At 35.9% G+C, this 20,592-nt stretch overlaps 1 protein-coding gene and 1 pseudogene across 1 annotated transcript; both read left to right on the top strand.

Annotated features, from left to right (window-relative positions):
• Positions 1–646: 646 nt before the first annotated feature.
• On the top strand, positions 647–2,565 carry LOC145791759 (UDP-glycosyltransferase 71K1 pseudogene; annotated as a pseudogene).
• Positions 2,566–16,321: 13,756 nt separating this feature from the next.
• LOC145790906 (uncharacterized) lies at positions 16,322–20,009 on the top strand. The gene is made up of 4 exons (XM_082869967.1): positions 16,322–16,764; positions 16,920–17,036; positions 17,148–18,566; positions 19,609–20,009. The coding sequence occupies exons 1-3, from the start codon at positions 16,615–16,617 to the stop codon at positions 17,358–17,360; spliced, it is 480 nt and encodes a 159-aa protein (XP_082726093.1). The 5' UTR covers positions 16,322–16,614; the 3' UTR covers positions 17,361–18,566; positions 19,609–20,009.
• The last annotated feature ends 583 nt before the right edge of the window (positions 20,010–20,592 follow it).

The following is a 20,592-nucleotide window of genomic DNA, read 5'->3' as shown; positions in this document are numbered from 1 at the left end:
GTTGGTTATGAAAAAAAAAACTGTAATTAATAAGTGTCTCTAATGATTTAATTTCCTGGTTTCGCCACTGGATGTGGTGATTGTTCTTTTGTGGGTTTTGTAGGGGTAGATGTCATTTGACAAGTTGGTGTAACTTTGTATTCGAACAATAATTGTGTTGTGTAACGTTGTGGTTCTTGTTGGCCGCATTTTGTTATTGTGATATTTGTATTAATGTGTTTTGTACAGTGAAATGACCCTTTTGTTTTACATTAGTATGGTTATTGGGGATTTAGTAGTGTTAGTTAATAGTTTGGGTCATTTGGATGCTCACTAATGAATGTTATAATAGGAATGAACACCACACCATGAACACCACAAACATGATAACATCATCCACCCACAAATTACTCCACTAAATTCCCACGAAAAAATAGAAACGTAAAAATCTACCTTACCCACACAAATTCAACATTAGATAAAAATCTAAACAAAATTACATACAAAGACAAACAAGTAAACTCCCAAACCTCCAAATCAAGCAAATACAACATGCCTAAAATAAATAAATAAAAAAAGACTAATTGATTTGAAAGAAAATTTCTAGTACCAAATGAAATAACTTTTCTCCGCATGAAATTTATGAATAATTTTTCCTTGTATTTTTCATTAATTTTTTATTATCCAATCACATCATATCATCATAACTCTAATAATTTAGTGAGTGAGTTAAAAGTGTTTGAATCATGGATTACATCATAATTTCAAACACATTATATGCCATCTTTTAAGAGATGCAAGCTATGGACTATCCTCTATAAAAGATTGATTCATCAATAAGGAAAAATAAAATAAATAAATAAATAAAATAACTAACCTATAAAAAAATGGAGAACAAGAGAGAGCTTGTGTTCATACCAACCCCAGTAATGGGTCATATTGTACCCATGGTAGACTTGGTCAAACGCTTGCATGATCAACACCAACACTTCTCTACCACAATCCTCCTCATCAAACCATTATTCAATCCCTCTTACAATCTCTATGTTGAATCACTCGCCGCCTCCAACACCCAATTCCGCTACATCCACCTCCTTTCTCCACCATTGCCACTGCCTTCCGAACACCAAGTCTTGATGTCTTCGGATAAATTTTTCTCCGATTTTCTGGAAAGCTATAAATCACAGGTGAGAGACACAATCGTCAATTATGTGTTGTCTTCTTCTCCGGCGACGGTGAGGCTAGCAGGGTTGGTGGTGGGCTGCTTATGCACCGCCATGATAGACGTCGTGGACGAGTTTGCCGCCCCTACTTACCTCTTCTTCACATCCAGCGCAGCCTTTCTTGGCCTCATGCTCCACCTCCTAATCTGCCATGCCTTAATCGGAATCGAGTTCACTATCTCCGATCCAAACTCGTTAACTCACTTCCCGAGTTACGCTAACCCGGTCCCTATCACAATCATACCATCGGCTCTATTCAACAAACAAGGAGGGTACTCTACCTCCCTGAACCATGCCAGAAGGTTCAGAAACACCAAGGGCATAATCGTAAATACATTCGAAGAGCTCAAATCTTGTGCGATGAAGTCTCTGTTAGTCTCGCTGGAACCGCCGCCAGTTTACGCCGTTAGACCGCTGCTTGACCTCGTCGGCGATGCCCGATCGGGAAGCGATCGAGGCAAGATTTAGAAATGGCTCGACGAACAGCGTCCGTCGTTAGTGGTATTCCTCTGCTTCGGAAGCCTAGGGTGCTTCGATCCACCGCAACTAGAAGAGATCGCGATGGCATTAGAGAAAAGCGGCCACCGGTTCTTGTGGTCCGTACGGCGGTCGTCACCAAAAGGTGAGTTTGGTTTGCCAACTGATTGCGGCGGCGATTATGACAGCTTGCTGCCGGAGGGGTTTCTGAAATGCACGAAAAACAGGGGAATGGTGTGCTGGTGGGCGCCGTAGATGGCGGTGCTGGGGCACGCAGCGGTGGGAGGGTTTGTGTCACACTGTGGGTGGAACTCGATCTTGGAGAGCTTGTGGTTTGTTATGCCGATGGTGACATGGCTGATGCACGCAGAGCGACAAATCAATGCATTTGAGATGGTGGTGGAGTTGGATCTGGCGGTGGAGCTGAGATTGGATTACAAGTGTGAATTTGGTGGGATCGGCGGCAAAGTTGAATTGGTGGCAGCGGAGGAGATAGAGAGAGCAGTGAGGGGTGTGATTGAAGGTATGAGAGTGTTCACACCACAATATGGTGGAGTGCCTCACACGAAATCATAACCCAATTGATGGTAATATAAAACCTTCTCGCAGGAAGAAATACAACTAGAAGCTTTGGATTTAAAATAAACAGTAACAATGATTGGAAACATGGTGACTGCTGGTTTGACATTGCAATTTGAATGTTTGCAACCATTGATCAAAGGTCACCATGTAAACTATAAAAATATGGCCTCACTACAATGGTTAGTAAACTTCATTCTTTCTCTCTGAATTTTATCTTTTCTGGATTGTATTTTTCTCTGCCTGATAAACACCCTTACGGGCTTCTCAATCATTACCATTGTAAAGTTTGTCTTTCAGTGGTATCAAAGCAAGGTTACACATTATCGCAGATGTCAAAATATAGTCCAGAATAACAAAAAAATTTCGAACTCTTTTTACCAAAAATTCAGAAAATCATTGATCGTCAATCTTCAGCATTGGTTAATTCGGTTTGTTTATTTAATCATCACCAACGTATTGTATTTCCTACAAATTATCCAAAGAAAATAACTATTGGTGGTGCTATTGTTTCAAACCTTGCCGAAAGTGAGTTCGAATTACACCGTTGGAAGCAATTTTAAAAAATATTTTTCAGTTCAACTTGCGTCTCCAAATTGGCACCGTCTTGTTCTTCTCAGAATTTTGATCACAACAGTAATATTCATTGTAAAAAACGACGAAAATTTGATCCACAAAGTTCAAATTTCAGTGTGTGGTCACCGACTCCCATCACCGGAGAAGACGACTGGAATATACAGTGCGAAGAAGAAGACTATGTTTTGCCAACTAAGAGGTTTGGGCTGAATTCAAAATTAAAAAGAGGGCCCAAAATAAAGCTTACTGCAAGGAAATCTGTCCCATTGGGTTTAAAAATTAAAAAGAATTTTCTTAAGCCCATAAGCCCAAGCGTAGCCCAAAATCAGGCACTGCCCATAAGCCGAGGCGTAGCCCAGTCCAGCATCGCAGCCCAAGCTAGCGACGCAGCCAACGTAGTGTGCAGACCAGCCCAGGTCCGCGACCCAGCCAGCCCAGCGCGCAGACCCGCATGCCAACCCAGTCTCGTGCGACCCGCACCCAATTGCCCAGTGCACTGCTTCGTGTTCCAGCCCAGGTCCGCGCCCGGATCCACGCCTTGACCCGCCGGTTCATCACCAGCCAACCCAAACCAGTTCAATCCAACCCTTGGACTGACAGCAGCCTGGTCCAAATGGTTTTTCGGCTCGTTCACGCTCATTTCAAGGCCGTTTTCAGTCATTCAAAAGCTAAAATTTCCAGAATTTTTCTGTGGGTACTTGTACTATATTTTCAAAAGAAAAAATTTGAGGAGGAGGCTATCCAAGGGTGTTACCAGGGAAAACATCCAAAGAAACATTGTTTAAAAGACACCATTGTGTTCCTTGGGCTCGTAATTATTATTACAATACTCATAAGCAAAGTATTGGGTTTTTATCATTCTTCTTACCCAAGGCAACAGAACCGTTCTATTCTTTCACATCATCTTCATCACAGGGGCCGATTCAACAACTACAAGGCTTATCCTTATTAAGACCTATTGTTGTCTTTAATTTTGCTTATTTTTATTTTTTATTTTAATATTGTAATATTCACATTTGAATTTTCATAGTAACACATTTTGTTTTTCATATGGCTATTAAAAATACCATGGATTCTTCAAGAATCGATATGCTTAATGGAAATGATTTCTGAGCATGGAAACGCCACATTTCTTATCTTCTTACACATGAAAAAAACATTGCATACTTTATCCACTTCTAAACTAGATGATGATTCCAACTGGTTCTAAAATAAATGGATAGAAGATGATGCAATGGCAAAGGAAACTATGTTAATATGAAAGATAACATTATTCCACTCTTTGAAGAACATGAAATTGCAAGACAACTAATGGAAGCACTAGAAAGTAAGTATGGAGTTCGATCGAATACTCAAATTCAATTTCTCTTGGACAAATATAATAACACTCGTATGAGTGATGATGATAATGTTGGTGATCATGTTAATCAAATGGAATTAGTTGCTAAAGAATTATCCAACGCTGGTCACTCTTTGTTGGACAAGATGCAAGTAACAACCATACTTAATAGTCTTCCATTGTCTTGGGAACATGTTATCACATCTCTAACTCATAGCGGACGAAAGATTTCAATGGTAACATTGCCTGTACTCTTAGTTTTGGAAGAAGAAAGAATGAAGCGCAGGCGTAAAGAAGGATTGTCTTCTAACTTGTTGATGGCACAATCTTCACCACAACCACAGAATAATACCCACACACCATTCAACAAGAAAAAGACTACTTTTTTCAAGAAAAAAAATGGAAAAAAGGGATTTCAAAAAGGATGGAAGAAACCGCAAGAATGGCAAAAAGCAACAACATCACAAGCATCAGATAAGCCGATGTTACAAGCGCGGTCAAAAGGTCATATCAAAGCCAATTGCCCTCAGAAGAAGCAGAAAAAGGATAATAACCCTATTGCCATGACAATTTCTGAAGCATTGGTGCTTGAGCCTTCGTCAAATTCATGGTGGATTGATTCTACTGCAACTAGGCATATTGTGCAAAATAAAGACATGTTCTTGGAGTTTACTGAAAAGAAGGTTGGTGAACACAGAATCTACATGGGCAACAACTCCTATAGTGATGTTTTGGGCATCAACAATTGTCAATTCTCTATTAATGGAACTTCTATTGTGCTTCATGATGTGCTTCATGTACCCAACATTCGGCGAAATTTAATTTCAGTTCCGGTGTTAATTCAAAAAGGTTTTGAGATTAATTTTAGGTTTAACACAGTATTGATTAAGAAAGGAAGTGTATTAGTGAAAGGTGTAAGAGTGAATGACATGTACTCTCTTCCTATTGATAATAAAGTACGTATTTCTGATTATTTGCATGTTTCTACTAGTAATAGTTCTTATTTGTGGCATTTAAGGTTGGGTCACATTAATAAAAATAAAATGTCTCGAATGTTTAAAAGTGGCTTATTGCCTCAAGTATGTTCTAATGATTTTGATATATGTGAACCATGTATCAAAGGCAAAATGACTAGCAAGCCATTTTTCAAACATTGGAAATCATGAAAATTACACGAAATAATTCATTCAGACATTTGTGGCCCTTTAAGAACTAAAACTCATCGAGGCATGGAATACTTTATTACTTTCACTGATGATTATTCAAGATATGGACATATCTACCTTCTTAAACACAAATCAGAAGCAATTGACAAGTTTAAGGAGTATAAATTAGAGGTAGAAAAGCAACTTGGTCGGTCCATTAAACACTTGAATAATGATAGAGGTCGCAAATATGAAGCTATGGATTCTTTCTGCAAGGACAATGGCATAAAACATTTGTTTACAATGCCATACACACCATAACAAAATGGGGTCGCAGAAAGACGAAATCGTACTCTCATGGACATGACAAGGTTTATGATGGCTCATGCTGATCTTTCTATTCATTTTTGGGGGGGAAAACCTTGTCCACCGCTGCGTACACATTAAATAGAGTCGAAACCAAAGCCAAACCTCTAACTCCTTACGAATGCTGGCATGGAACTAAACCTAATGTTCAAAATCTCAAAGTTTGGGGATGTAAGGCACATGTACTTACTCCCAAACCTTTAAGGGATATATTGGGAAGCAAAACTTAGGAATGCAAGTTTATTGGTTATGTCAAAAATGAGAGTGGTTATCGTTTTAACCATCCCCAACGTGGATTAATAGAAAGTAGAGATGCTATTTTTCTTGAATCCACTGATCTTGTTACTCCTCTTGAACAAATTGAATTGCTCTTTGAAGTATCTCAAGATTCTGCTCTTCCTTCTTTGTCATACAATCCACATATTCTCCCCGGACCATCTAATAGTGGGCGCAAACGCAAATTACATGACGTTGTTTTACCTGCTTCGAATTCTGAGATAAGTGGGAGAATTAAGAGAGCAAGACGTCCATCTACATTTTTGAAAGATCATTATGTTTTTCAAGTTGAAGAACATGATCCTACTACTTATAATGAGGCAATGAGTAGCAATGATGCTACACAATGGCTTGAGGCAATAAATGAAGAACTAGACTCAATCAAGAAAAATGATGTTCGGGAATTAACCAATCTCCCAAATGGAAGAAAAGCCATTGGTTGCAAATGGGTTCTTAGAAAGAAATTCAAAGTAGATGGAAATTTGGAGAAATACAAGGCCAGGTTAGTAGCCAAGGGATTCACTCAACAACTTGAATTAGACATCGTAAATACATATTCTCCTATTGCAAAATGTGCCTCAATAAGGATTCTAATGGCGGTAGTAGCCAAGATGGATTTGGAATTACCTCAATTAGATGTTAAAACTGCTTTTCTCAATGGAGAATTAAAAGAGGAAATTTATATGATGCAACCTGATGGTTTCTAGAACCAAGGCAACAAGGATAAAGCCTACAAGTTGAAGAAATCTCTATATGGACTTAAACAATCTTCAAGATAATGGTACTTGAAATTCCACCAAGCCATTTTAGAAATGGGCTATGTTGTAAGTCCATTAGATCACTGTGTTTATGTCTGGAAAAATGATAACAAGTTAGCAATATTGTCTTTATACATGGATGACATATTGTTAGCAGGAAATTGTCCAAATATAATTATAAAAACCAAAATTTTCTTTGCATCTAGATTTGAAATGAAAGACATGGGTCTTGCAACCTATGTTCTAGGAATTAGAATTTCAAGAGATAGAAATTCAAAATTATTATATCTAGATCAAGAGAAATATCTAGACAATGTGCTCAAAAGATTTAATATGGATAACTGTAATTCTTTAAGCACGCTTGTTTGTAAGGGACAAAGTCTTAGTAAAAGTATGAGTCCTCAAACTAAGTCTGACGTTGAGGAAATGAGAAATGTCCCGTATGCACAACCAGTAGGGAGCCTAATGTATGCTATGACAAGCACAAGACTTGACATCTGTCATGCAGTCAGATTGGTCAGTCGGTTTCAATCCAATCCAGGTAAGGAACATTGGCAAGCAGTCAAAAGAATATTTAGATATTTAAAAGACACTAAAAATTTGAAGTTATGTTTTGGTTTGTGTGATCTAGACATAAAAAGATACACTGACGCAGGTTTTGCAGGAGATGTAGATGATAGAAAATCTACTAGTGGTCATGTGTTCTTGTTTGGTGGAACAACAGTTTCTTGGTTAAGTAAGAAACAGAGTTGTGTTGCAAAGTACACTATGGAAGCTGAATACATACCTTGCAGCATAGCCGTGAGTAATGCGGTCTGGATAAAACGATTTGTTGACAGTTTACAATTAGGTATACCTGCCAGACCGGTCAATATGTTTTGTGACAATCAATCCGCCACCTCATTAATTAAAAGTGGAGCAAATAGCTCTAAGGGAAAACATATTGATGTAAGTTACCACTATATTCAGGAGATAGTGGAGAGAGGTGAAATTAAAGTCAACTATATTCCCTTTGAAGAGATGGTAGCCGACCCTATGACCAAAGGGTTGTCTCTTGAAAAATTTAGAGAACATGTAGCTAATATGGGATTGAAAAATGCCTAGCTAGGAGAATTAGCTACTTCTATAAGAGCATAGTCGGATGCCTCTGGGGACGCCGAAATAACCGATGTTTTGCGACTCTATCTTGCATAGAAACATGTGTTTGGTCAGGTAATAAGATAGAGGAACTGACAAGGTACGGACATCACAGTTAGCATGAGATGTAAAGTCCATGATATGCAATGTGCTGACTAGATGATGTTGTCTACTTGATCAGTAAAAAGTCGTTGCTAAGGTGTGTTAAGGAAGACCTTCAAGAATGGGCCTTAAATGAAGTACTTAACAATAATTTCAGTGCAGGTCGACACATGAAAAATGTGTGCGACTGAAGTCGTCAATGGTGATTGGGTATGGACTATGAACCCATCACTGGAAATTGATGTCGTTCACTTGAAATATAGTGAATTGAAGTCATCTCGAATGTGTTGTCTGTAGGAGAACACATTTGTACGGATGCGGTCAGATTGATAGCAAAAACGTGTGCACGTATGGCCAAGTCACAATCAGACGTCGATCTATGAGGTAATTTCATAAATGAAAGTTGGCATAAGGCAAAAATTTTGGTACCAAGGCAAACATGTCCAACTCAGGTTTTGTCATCTATATTATAGTGTGATCAAGTGGGAGATTAAGGTATGAGAGTCTTCACACCATAATATGGTGGATTGCCTCACACCAAATCATAACCCAATTGATGGTAATATAAAACCTTCCCGCAGGAAGAAATACAACTGGAAGTTTTGGATTTAAATAAACAGTCACAATGATTAGAAACATGGTGACTGTTGGTTTGACATTGCAATTTGAATGTTTGCAACCATTGATCAAAGGCCACCATGTAAACTATAAATATATGGCCTCACTACAATGGTTGATAAACTTCATTTTTCTCTATGAATTTTATCTCTTCTGGATTGTATTTTTCTTTGCGTGATAAACACCCTTACGGGCTTCTCAATCATTACCATTGTAAAGTTTATCTTTCAGTGATGGATGGGGAGAATTTGGTGAGGGAGAGAGTGAGAGAGATGAGAGACGAGTAGAAAGGCTGTCACGGAAGGTGGGTCTTCGTTTGATTCGTTAAGGCGGTTGGTTGAGGACATGTTGTGGGTTTTCATTTGATTCGTTAAGGCGGTTGGTTGAGGACATGTTGGGAAACTACTGATCATCATGGAAAAAAGTTTGTTACGAATTTTGGAAGGAAAATTTCTTGTCTTCCAAACTTACTTTTTATTTTGAATTATTAATATTAATTTCAATAATAACATTTCCTAAAATATTGACATTAAATAATTTTACAAACATGCTACTGTTCCAAGATAATCAATCATATTTTTTTTGAATAGTGTGATTGTGCGGTGAAAATTAAATTAGTATATTATAAATCCAAGTATAAAATGGATATTTTTAAATAAAATTTACATAATAAGATTAAATTTTGTAATGAAATCTCATTTATTGGTACACAATTTTGCTTAATTGAGAATAATAATTCATTTGGTCCATAATAAGGAGAGAGATACGGAGATAAACATCTCATGTCATACCATACTACAAAGCATTACTAATTCTTTTGAAAATATTTCATAAAATATAAAGTACAACTTATTGTAACAAAAGATTGTCTCCGAATATAATCAAACTAAACAAACACTACTAGAAAACAGGGCTTTTGAGTCGGCAGCGTGCCGTCACAAATAGCGTATTTGCAGACGCAAAAACTTTTTGCGACGGCGTTTCGACGGCAACTCAAGAGACGAAAATGGTGGGGTCACAAAAAGTTTTTGAGTCAGCAATCTGCCGACGCAAAAAGTTTCAATTTTTTGAGACGGTAGATTGCCGACTCAAAAAGTGGTTAAATGTTTTAAAAAAATTTGATCCATAATTTTCTCATTGAGGCTCCCAAGTTTCGAACACACTCCATTTGGACGATTTGACCCGAAGTCACCGCACTAAGTCCACTTCACCACTATACCTATTTCAAATATTAAATGAGATATATATTATTTATAGTATATACACTCAATATTAATATAAAAGTATATGTATAAATAAATATATTTATTAAATATAATCAAGTAAATATATATATATATATATATCTTGGCTATAAATATTTTTTTTTTGCTACGGCATCAGTTGCCGACACAAAAAGGTATAATTTTTTGCGTCGGCACAAATTTGCCGACGCAAAAGGTCTATGCCGACTCAAAAGGTCTATCTTTTGTGTCGGTAAATTGAACCGACTCAAGTAATGCAATCAAATATTAATTTTTTGTGTCGGCCAACGGTGCCGACTCTAAAGGTTTGGTATTTGAGTCGGTAACTCTGTGCTGTCTCAAAAAGGCTACCTTTTACGACGGTAAAATTTGCCGACTCAAAAGACCGATTGAAAAGGCCCTTTCTTTAGTAGTGAAAGTACATCCACAAATGTTTGTGTACTGACAAGTGATATTACATTAAAAAGATTGATTTTATTGATGGCTTAGGATAAATTGAATAAATATCAATAGTTTTAAGAAAAATTGTTCAAATTAATGCTTCCATAATTTAGCGAAATAAGTGTACTAATTAAAGGAGCAAAGTGTTTATTTATTTTTTTTTTAACAAACTTGAAATCTCATTCGAAAGATTATATCAATCTTTTCTAGAGTTATTTCATCAAGGAAAACAATTATGTCAACCAATTTTTATTTTGAAAATCCAAAGGCGAGTTCTTTTAATCATATTTACTAAATGTTATTTTAAACTTAATTTACAGACTTTGAAAATACAACTTACACTACAAGAATTTACACATTTGGCGACCACTTTTGCCGACCAAAAAAAGTTTGGTCGCAAAAAAATGTCTTTTGCCGACCAAATTAAAATATGGTAGCTAAAAAAATTTTCTATTACCGACCAAAATTTTTTTGTTGCAAATAAGTAATTTTTTGCGACCAAATTACAATTTCTGTCGCCAAAAATCTGGGCGGGATAATAAAATCTGGGCGGAAGCTGTTTGATCTTTCAGCGACCAACATAATTTGGTCGCTGATACCAAAACGACGTCGTTTTGGTATCTAAATTCGCACACAGCCATTAGCCGACCAACAGGTTGGTAGGGGATAATTTACTAATTCAAACACATCTAAATCAGAAATACGCGCCTCTTTCACACACCTCAGTCGAATTTGATCAAAGCTCAGTTGCGCCAATCACCTCACCTTACCGTCGACCTTGCCGTCCGCCGTCGTCGTCTCTCCACCGTCTGCGCCTCCGTCCATCTTCGCCATTTCTATTTCGTCTTCTCCATTTCTGATTCATCTAGGTATTTTTTTCAACTTATAATAGGAAATCTCTGTTTATATCTCTGTGTCTCACGTGTTCTCTTTGATTTCCATTATTTGGATTGGCCGCCATTGCTGCTAAGTGCAGGTGAGCTTTGTTTATGTGTATTTTGGCATATGTCTGTTTGGTTGCTGAGAAAATTTAGGAAAATAGAAGCAGAGAGTTTAGATTTTAAATCTGATAATGTATTTTTCGTTGGCTTTTAAGCTTGTGAGTGAACTGAGGAAAATTGAGAAAATAAAGTTTGAATCTTTAGTGTCTGGTTCCCTACCACTGCGCTGGATTGTCTGGATTTCTTTTTATTTATTTATTTTGTATTTCTCTTTCTTTATGTATATTTCATAACTTCCTATATCCTTCATTGCTGATAAATTTAGAAATTGAAGAGAAAATAGATTCTCTTAGACCAAAGATTTAAGATTCAAACTCTGTTTCTTTGATTACACACGTTTTCTCAGCAACCAAGCGGGTCATTCTTAGATTTTGGGCGTAGGTTCTGTTTTCCAAGTATTGTTTGTTTTTCTGGTTGAGTCCTTTGTCATTTCTATGTATTTTTGTATGATTTCTTTGTTCAGATAGTTTGAATTCAGCTAATTTTTTATTTGGGTATTGTTTCTTGCTTTCGTTTGTTCTTTTTTCTCTTATTTTATGTTCTGAAAAGATGAATGTTCTTCACCAAGGTTTTAAATTTTTGGTCAATATCTACCGTCTGAAGGGTGTTCCCCTTTTGATTTTTTTATGGGCTATTGCAAATTAGGGTTGTTTCAGATTTTGAGTTTTTACTTCTTGGACAATGTAGGTGCTTTCCAATTCTGTGTAAGTTTGGTTTTCTCCTTATTTTACATTTGAGAAATCTACTCACCCAAATTTTTTGTCAAGAAATCTCCCCAAAAAGGAAAATTGTGTTTGAGATTTAGTTGGTGTATTGTAGGGTCCATGCATGGAATGAATCTGGATTTTAATGTTTTTGGGTAAAATTCTGGATATAAATTTTGGGTGTGTAATATTAGTGTTCTGCATTGTTATAGTAAAATGAATGGATCTTGTTTCTTTTTATTTATTTATTTTATGGTAATTATTTAGTTGTTACTTAAAGATTCTTTTGAATTGAGTTTTTGGTGTTTCAGTTGTGGTCCTTGGGCAGAACTGAAACTCTTTTATGTTGTTCTATGCTATGTTGGGATATTGTATTGTGAGGTGGGGTGTAAACTGTCTGTGAAAAATGGTTAATTGAAAATATCAAACAAGTGGAGAATAAATGACTTCCTTTCCTTTAATTTTTAATGTTTGTCAGAGCAAACCTTGCAAGCTTTCACTGAAAGTAACTAACTGCTCTTCTTTCTTCTTTTTCTTTTCATTTTTTTTTGGGGCGGGGTGCTTTTCCAGACCAAATATGGTAAAACACTCTTTGCTAACCATCTCATATTTTCTTGATATGTAAAGTTCAATTTATTATGCTTTTTACTGCTTTACTCATAGGTTGTGCCACCTTTTTTTCCCCTCCAGATTACCCTTATGGGATTCATGTTCTTGGTCATATCTACATTGCAGAGCTATGTGAGTTATTTTCCTTCTCTTATTATGCATTTGCTTCTCTGTACTACATTTTAAAGTTTATTGATTAATGACATCTTTATCATGGTTTGCATACTTCTTTTCATATTTTTCTCCTTCTCTCTAGTTTTGTTTTCCTTTTTTTTCCCCTTTCTTGATACGTGCCACTTTGTTTGATGAGAACATCATAATATTAATTCAAATCTATTGTATTGCAAACATGTTGTTTCTCTTAATCGTAAGTTTTCAGCGGTTTGTATCCCCAAGATTTGGTGAAGACTAATTTAATATCCTTCTTGTTATTGGGTAAGAGGAAATGAGGTACTAAAGGTCATTTTAAAAATAAAATATTGAAAGAAAATAAAAAGAAGGATTTATCAGAGAAACAAACTCATCTCTGCCCAATTTAGGAAAATCTTAATTATTAAATATGGATCAGCTATAAATTCTTACTTTCACCATTCAGTTCTATATGAAGTCATATTTTGGGCTCCAGTGTAGACAATCATGCCTTTCCACTTGACCTTTCATTTGTTCTTTACAGCTTTCCTCATTTCTTTGTGGCACATTTAATTCTGATTGAAATTTCATTGGTAGCTCAGAAATCAAAAACTAAATTTTACTCAGTTGAACGAAAGAAAAATAAATAAAGAATTCTTTACTCAATTGAACAAGGTTTGTGTTCGTCCTGCGCTGGACCGCAAGAAATGCATAAGACTATATTTGTTTGTCTTTCTAATGCTAAGCTTATACTTGGAAAATTCTTATAGTGCTTTTAAAGTTGTTCTTTTCGACAATTTTCTTATTTGGATTGTGTTTCTTCATCATGATTGATACATGGATGTCTGTGTGATTAGATTATTTTGAATTAAATGTTTGCCTGATGACTCTAGATGACGGAAAATTTCATCACATGGTCTTGACACACTAGTTTCATATTTGAATTTTATAATTTAGTTTAGTGGAAGATCAACAAGGGAAAAAAATCAGTTTAGTTCTAGTTCATACTTTGATTATATTTTGGTAGTGGAAAATTCAATACATTCACTATGAGATTGTTTTGAATGTGAACTTACACACAATTGAAATTTTTTTGAAGGATCAAATGTCCTGAAAAAGTCGCAAAATGTTCTATAACTTTCATACAATGGAGTTTAAACAAAATTTCTGTTATTTTATTTTTATTTTTATGTTTTTGATGCATGGATCTAAGTATCTTTTCAATAATATGAAAAAGGTTGTCCTCTCTCTCGCTGATATTGTTTTGGTGCCTATATATAAAAATGCAATTTGAACCTGTCTACTGGTAACCTGCCAGACTTTAATGGTTTTTAATAAACTGATTGGCTCTATGTAAATACTTTTGCAATGTGCAGCAAATGATTGCAGTTGCTGGAGAAACATATTCCCAGCAAATGATTGTAAAAAATTCCCATCTCTGAGAGTGAAACTTACACGAGAGTGGAATTTATACATGTTTCTTAGTTTTAATACTTTTGCAATGTGCAGCAAATGATTGTAGTTTGTGGAGAAACTTTTTCCAAGCCCATACATAGGGATGGTAATTGGCAAGTTGACCAAATTTCAGGTTAATTTCACCAGACATCAAAAGTTTGATCTACAGTCATTGAAGCCATGCAATCTGCTGCTTAGGGCTACTTTTTTGTAAATGGAACTTATATATGGCTCTTAGTTTTATTAGTTTTGTGATGTGGGACTAGTGATTTCAGTCATAGGACAAACTTAGATAAGGTAAATGGCTTCAGCTTGGGTATAGAGTTTTCATTTTGTAATGTGGTAAACATATTTCTGCAATTTTTTATCCCACACCGCACCAGGGACAGAAAATGGAGGGCTGAGCCTTATATGAAAGGAAGTAACATCCTTTGCTTCTCAAACATCTTATGCTTAGTGAGTTACACGTGCTAGAGGCAACATTCAGGCCCTTACACGTGCTAGAGGCAACATTCCTCTGAGCCTCTTTCCCACACAAAACCTAACCCTCCCAGGCCCCTACAGACCCCAATGCCATTACCAACAGAAGATACTGTCAAAAAATCATAATACTTAAAGTCACCAGAAGATGCATGGAAGTTCCAAGCTTCCTTGCTTATTACACACTAATATTTCCTATAATATGCTACACATGTTACCTCGACCTAGATTTGATTTATCACTGGATAATTTTTTTTTTTTTGCCTATTATGCAAATCGGCACAACAAACACCATGTACACACCATATTTAAAAAAATATATGCTAATGATCACCCAATGATTAGTATTATTATTGATATACGTGCTAAATATGTATCAAAATATGTAAAAAGTGCTTAGTATTCTAACTATTTTGGTATTACCTCCCCTTAAAGACAGACCATAAGTTGTCATTAGCATGATCCGTTGAAAAATAATGGTGGATCTTATTATTTTATAGATATGATAGGTCCTATATTTATACATATGGTTCGTACGTAGGAGGTAAAAATAAAGGGGGGTAAATATTCATGTATCATTTTCTTAGTCATCAAACCAAGACATACTCTCCGAGGATGAACTGTCTAGTACAAAATCTGACTCCATTTTCATTTGGCAGACTTAGCTCGAACAGCATTACACTCTGGTAGGGGCCTCCCCATCAACCATAACTCAGTTGTACCAAATTTGCAGTCATGTGTGAAGAAATTGTTTCTCTAGTCGATGATAAACGTACCTAATTGCCTTAAAATAGCAAGAACATCAAGTACCCAAGACAAAATAGAAACTTGGTTGCAAGGCGGTAGGGGCCGTCCCATCGATCACTCTTGGTGAAGAAAGACTATTGACTAGTTATATACCAAAACACAGAAAAAAAATCTAGACTACACATTAATTTTTTTTCTGCCTCATTATCTAATTGCATTGAAATCTATTAATTGGGCAGTTTTTGCAGTCTTGGCTTCTTTTACCTTTGGGTAATTTTGCATACTAGGTATTTTACAGTGTTCCACATGCATGCTTAAGCTTCTCACACGTGGTTATGTAATGCATTCTATTTTTAAAATGTTGACTTACATATGATCGAAACTCATTAAAATTTTCCGCAAAATAAATTAATGGAAGTCCATCAGCCTTTATTTGTTTATCTTGATCTTGGTTTAAAGATGTTTTAGTTTGCTTTCGGTTCAATAACTTCAGCCTCCATCACTTCAACATCATTTCAAAGTCTGGATATCTCTTCTTTTCCCTTTTGTAGGTGCTCTTTCATACCACTTCTTATGAACATTCTGCCTCTGTGAGAACATTCACGGACACGTTGTAACTAAATCTATCACGGGGGGATGGATAAGTAGAAAGTGCTTGAAAATATCGATTTTATACAAGTTCTTTCCTGAGAAGTTGAAAATTTCTATATTTACGTTTGATGTTTTGGACATGTTAGATGAAAACTATCAGTTTCATCAATAAGGATGCAAAGTGCTTAGTCACATAACATAACAGTTGTTAGCAATGATATTGGCTAAGAGGAAACTGGTTATGGTTCTCAACACTGTCAAGTCTGACACTACTTGTTACACCGATTTCTCTGGGGCTCTTTACATATTGAGCATTATTTATCTCTCGAGATTTTTCATCCAGCTGGGTGTTGGATAACGTGAGATTTCTTTGGGTAGATCTACAGTGTTCAAATATAGAGGTTATGTTATAGACTTAGCAAAAAAATATAGAGGTTGTAGAAGTTTTATAGTTCCTCCAATACTTCTTATGCTGTGAGCCTTGAACTTATTCCTGCTGCTGATACTTGCTGCACAACCCACCTACCCCTGCAGGATGCCAGTGTGCGAGGCAGGGGCATGTGGGAAGTCATTGGTTGATTTGTCCTCTCATTTTTTGTAGGCTCACTTGAAAGGGATTAATTACACCTTAATTATTTATGTTTCTTGTTCTGCAGACAAGGCAAGCCTTTACACCAGAGCAAATAAATGAAGCATGTTATGTTGACATTAATTCCAACACGGCTGTCTTTGACAGTTTGAGGAATAACCCAAAAGTGAACTATGATGGGAGGTGCTTCGCTTACAAGGTAAATCCTAATCTTTTCACCTGGAACCCTGGCAGACAATTGAACTTCTCTGTCTTCCCCAAGAGTTCATAGATTGTTACAGGTGCCTGCCCAAAAAGCTTCGAAAAAAAGTTGTCTTTGTGCTGAGAATTTACTTGGTCTTTATTTGATTACAGTCCAAACATGCTCTGAAGGACAAGAATCAACTACTCATCCTAATACGTAAATTTCCAGAGGGCATTGCTGTTATTGATCTCAAGGATGCATACCCAACTGTCATGGAGGATCTACAGGTTTGTGTTACCGCTAAAATAATAGCCAAATACTTGCATGGACTTTGCATTATAACCTTTAATTTTCGTTTTTCTTGGAGTTTTAGAGCAAAATTTGTATTTTCTTCATAGGCTTTGAAAGCTGCTGGTCAAATCTGGCTGTTGTCGAACTTCGACTCGCAAGAGGACATAGCCTATCCAAATGACCCTCGAGTGCCAATCAAGGTTGATGACGACCTAAAACTGCTATTCCGGGGAATTGAACTACCACGTGATACGATTGACATTGAGAAGGATCTTCAAAAGAACGGGATGAAGCCCGCCACAAACACTGCAAAAATCTAGACTACACATTAATTTGTCATTAGCATGATCCGTTGAAAAATAATGGTGGATCTTATTATTTTATAGATATGATAGGTCCTATATTTATACATATGGTTCGTACGTAGGAGGTAAAAAGAAAGGGGGGTAAATATTCATGTATCATTTTCTTAGTCATCAAACCAAGACATACTCTCTGAGGATGAACTGTCTAGTACAAAATCTGACTCCATTTTCATTTGGCAGACTTAGCTCGAACAGCATTACACTCTGGTAGGGGCCTCCCCATCAACCATAACTCAGTTGTACCAAATTTGCAGTCATGTGTGAAGAAATTGTTTCTCTAGTCGATGATAAACGTACCTAATTGCCTTAAAATAGCAAGAACATCAAGTACCCAAGACAAAATAGAAACTTGGTTGCAAGGCAGTAGGGGCCGCCCCATCGATCACTCTTGGTGAAGAAAGACTATTGACTAGTTATATACCAAAATACAGAAAAAAAATCTAGACTACACATTAGTTTTTGCCAAGATAGTTTGGGACATAAGTGAGTAGTTCTGTTTCCTGTACATAATGAGATGGAGTTGAGGCTATTGGAAGGAGTAAACCAGGTTGACTTTTTGACTAACCTATTCGCGAGTGGGTTATTATGTTCAGGTGGGCACATTTTTTTGAGAAAATTAGACATTCATGTTTGAGAAAATTATGATCAAGAATGTCTTCCAGCCTGTTATAACATGAACAACAGATCAAGAGAAAACAATATACCGAGCATGTATTATGTGTACCCATGTGCATATATACATCTATGATTAAATGCATAGTGTATGCAAAGCTACTTAACTAATGCATTTTCTTCTTTCTTCCTCTTCTTCTTCTTTTTCTTTTTTTTTAATTATTTATTTTTTATAATCTTTTCCTGTCATCAAAATGAACTAGTGCATATTTAGTATGTTAATTTTGTAGGCAAGTAGTGAAACTGATAGTCATCTCTCAACCACTCTCTCTCTGCTATCCATTTAGTAGTGATATTTAGTATCTTTTTTTTTTTTTTAAATTTTAATTTAATTTTTTTTTATTGCTTTTTTACAAATGAAAGAGGCAGAGAATACAAGACAACGTGAGGAGATGCAGCGGCAGCTTTTTGGACTTCAGAGCATGTTGGCGCAAGTTTTGGAAAATCGCAATCTACCAAATTCTCGACAATAGATAGTCATGGTAATTGGTAAGTGTGTTAAACCATATTTGATTATATTTATGTTCAAAGTAAAGGCAAATAAATGTTTGATGAGAATATCATAGAGAAATGATTGTCTTTAAACTAATTTTTGTTTAACTTATAAAAGATGGAATTTACAGTTTAGTTTATGTTGACCAGTATAGAAACTTTAAACATTGTAATGTTCCACTGATCCAAGGATGACTAGTTAAACAAGAATTTGTGACTGTTCCATGGAAACCAAATGTGATAAATAAGGCAAAAACGAGCCGGTTGGGGCAAAAAGTCGGAAACAGCCTGGAAACAACCCGAGATCATAGCGGTCACCTCGGCCTAGATCAAACAAACTTGTGAAAGCAAGCAACGCTTCGATAGGACGCATTATTAGTTATGTAGGACATAAAAGTGTGACAAAGTAGGCAAAACCGGGGCGTTTGGGGTCCAAAACTGCTCTGAATTAGCTCCTCTCTATTTCTTTTTTTTCCTTCTTTTCTCTTCCTTTGGTGGTCTGCATGGTGAAGTATTGCATCAGTCATGAAGGTGGACTGATCTGGAGCAATTTTGGTGGTCTGCATCAGATCTGTCTGGATGCTTTCGGTGGTGTGCTATATATGGTGGTGACTATCAACACCAATTCATAGTTTGTATTTATAGGTGACAGTCAACTATAAATACAAACTATTAATCATCGATGTATCAAATTTATTAGAGAGCTGCTATATATTATGTTTTGTTTTAAACATTTTTTTATATCACTGATCAATACATGCATGATAAATATAAAGTAATATATTAGTATTTGCTTTTTCTAATACTTATCTCTAAATAAAAACGATTAGAAATAAAACTATCCAATAGTCACAAACTGGTTAAACGGGGAATTGTGGCTCATCCAATTTATTCTATAGACATAAGAATGCTATTGTTTTATTTACAATTTGATAATGGTAGTCATTTTAATTTGCTAATGTGACCTTTGCTTTTCATGGACATTTTTCATTATTTGTCCAATTTTAAATGACATTATTTCTCTTTTTCTTTGGTACAGATGGATGAACTCGTGCACAAAGCTAAATTATACAGGACAAATTGGCACTTTTTGTATTTTTGGAAGGATTATATATTTTTGTATAGATGTATATGGAAAATATTAGGGTAGACTAGTAGTTATATTTTTGGATGTGTGTGTATAGAAAATATTTGGTAGACTACTAGTTATATTTTTGGGTTGATGTACATGGATAAAATTTTAAAACATAATAACAAGTACTTGTTATGTGTTTAATTTTTATGCTAAATGAAATATGTAGTTTCGAATTATTTGCGGATGTAAACTTATAATAGTTGCTGACTTTAATTAAACAGGTTCAGAAATGGTTGATATATGTATTTTGTTGAATGTTGATGATTCAATTTATTTGTTGGTTTGAATGATTTCTTCTTTTTACAGATTATATTGAATAAATTGGATGAATTATTATAAATTACAGGTTTATTTTGTTGGGTATTGGCGACCAAAATTTGGTTTGGTTTTTATAGTTTTGGCGATCAATTGATTAGTCGCGAAATATCACAATTGGCGACCAAAAAAATTTTGGTCGCAGAATGTCACAATTGGCGACCATAATTTTTGGTCGCGAAATGTCCCAATTGGCGACCAAAACAAATTTTGGTCGCAGAATGTCACAATTGGCAACCAATTGATTAGTCGCGAAATGTCACAATTGGCGACCAAAAAAATATTGGTCGCAAAATGTCACAATTGGCGACCAAATTTTTTGGTCGCGAAATGTCACAATTGGCGACCAAACAAATTTTGGTTGCAGAATGTCACAATTGGCGACCAAATTTTTTGGTCGCGGAATGTCACGATTGGCGACCAAATTTTTTGGTCGCAGAATGTCACAATTGGCGACCAAACTTTTTGATCGTTGAATGTGATAATTGGCGACCAAAGTGTTTTGGCGACAAAATAAATTAGTCGCGGTAATTAAACATTTAGAGACTAAAAATTTAGTCGCGAAATCCAACT

Source organism: Camellia sinensis, chromosome 5 (genome assembly GCF_055761805.1).
Source record: "Camellia sinensis isolate YWXY chromosome 5, ASM5576180v1, whole genome shotgun sequence".
In the NCBI taxonomy this organism is placed as follows: domain Eukaryota; kingdom Viridiplantae; phylum Streptophyta; class Magnoliopsida; order Ericales; family Theaceae; genus Camellia; species Camellia sinensis.
This window is presented reverse-complemented; position numbering and strand designations above follow the sequence as displayed.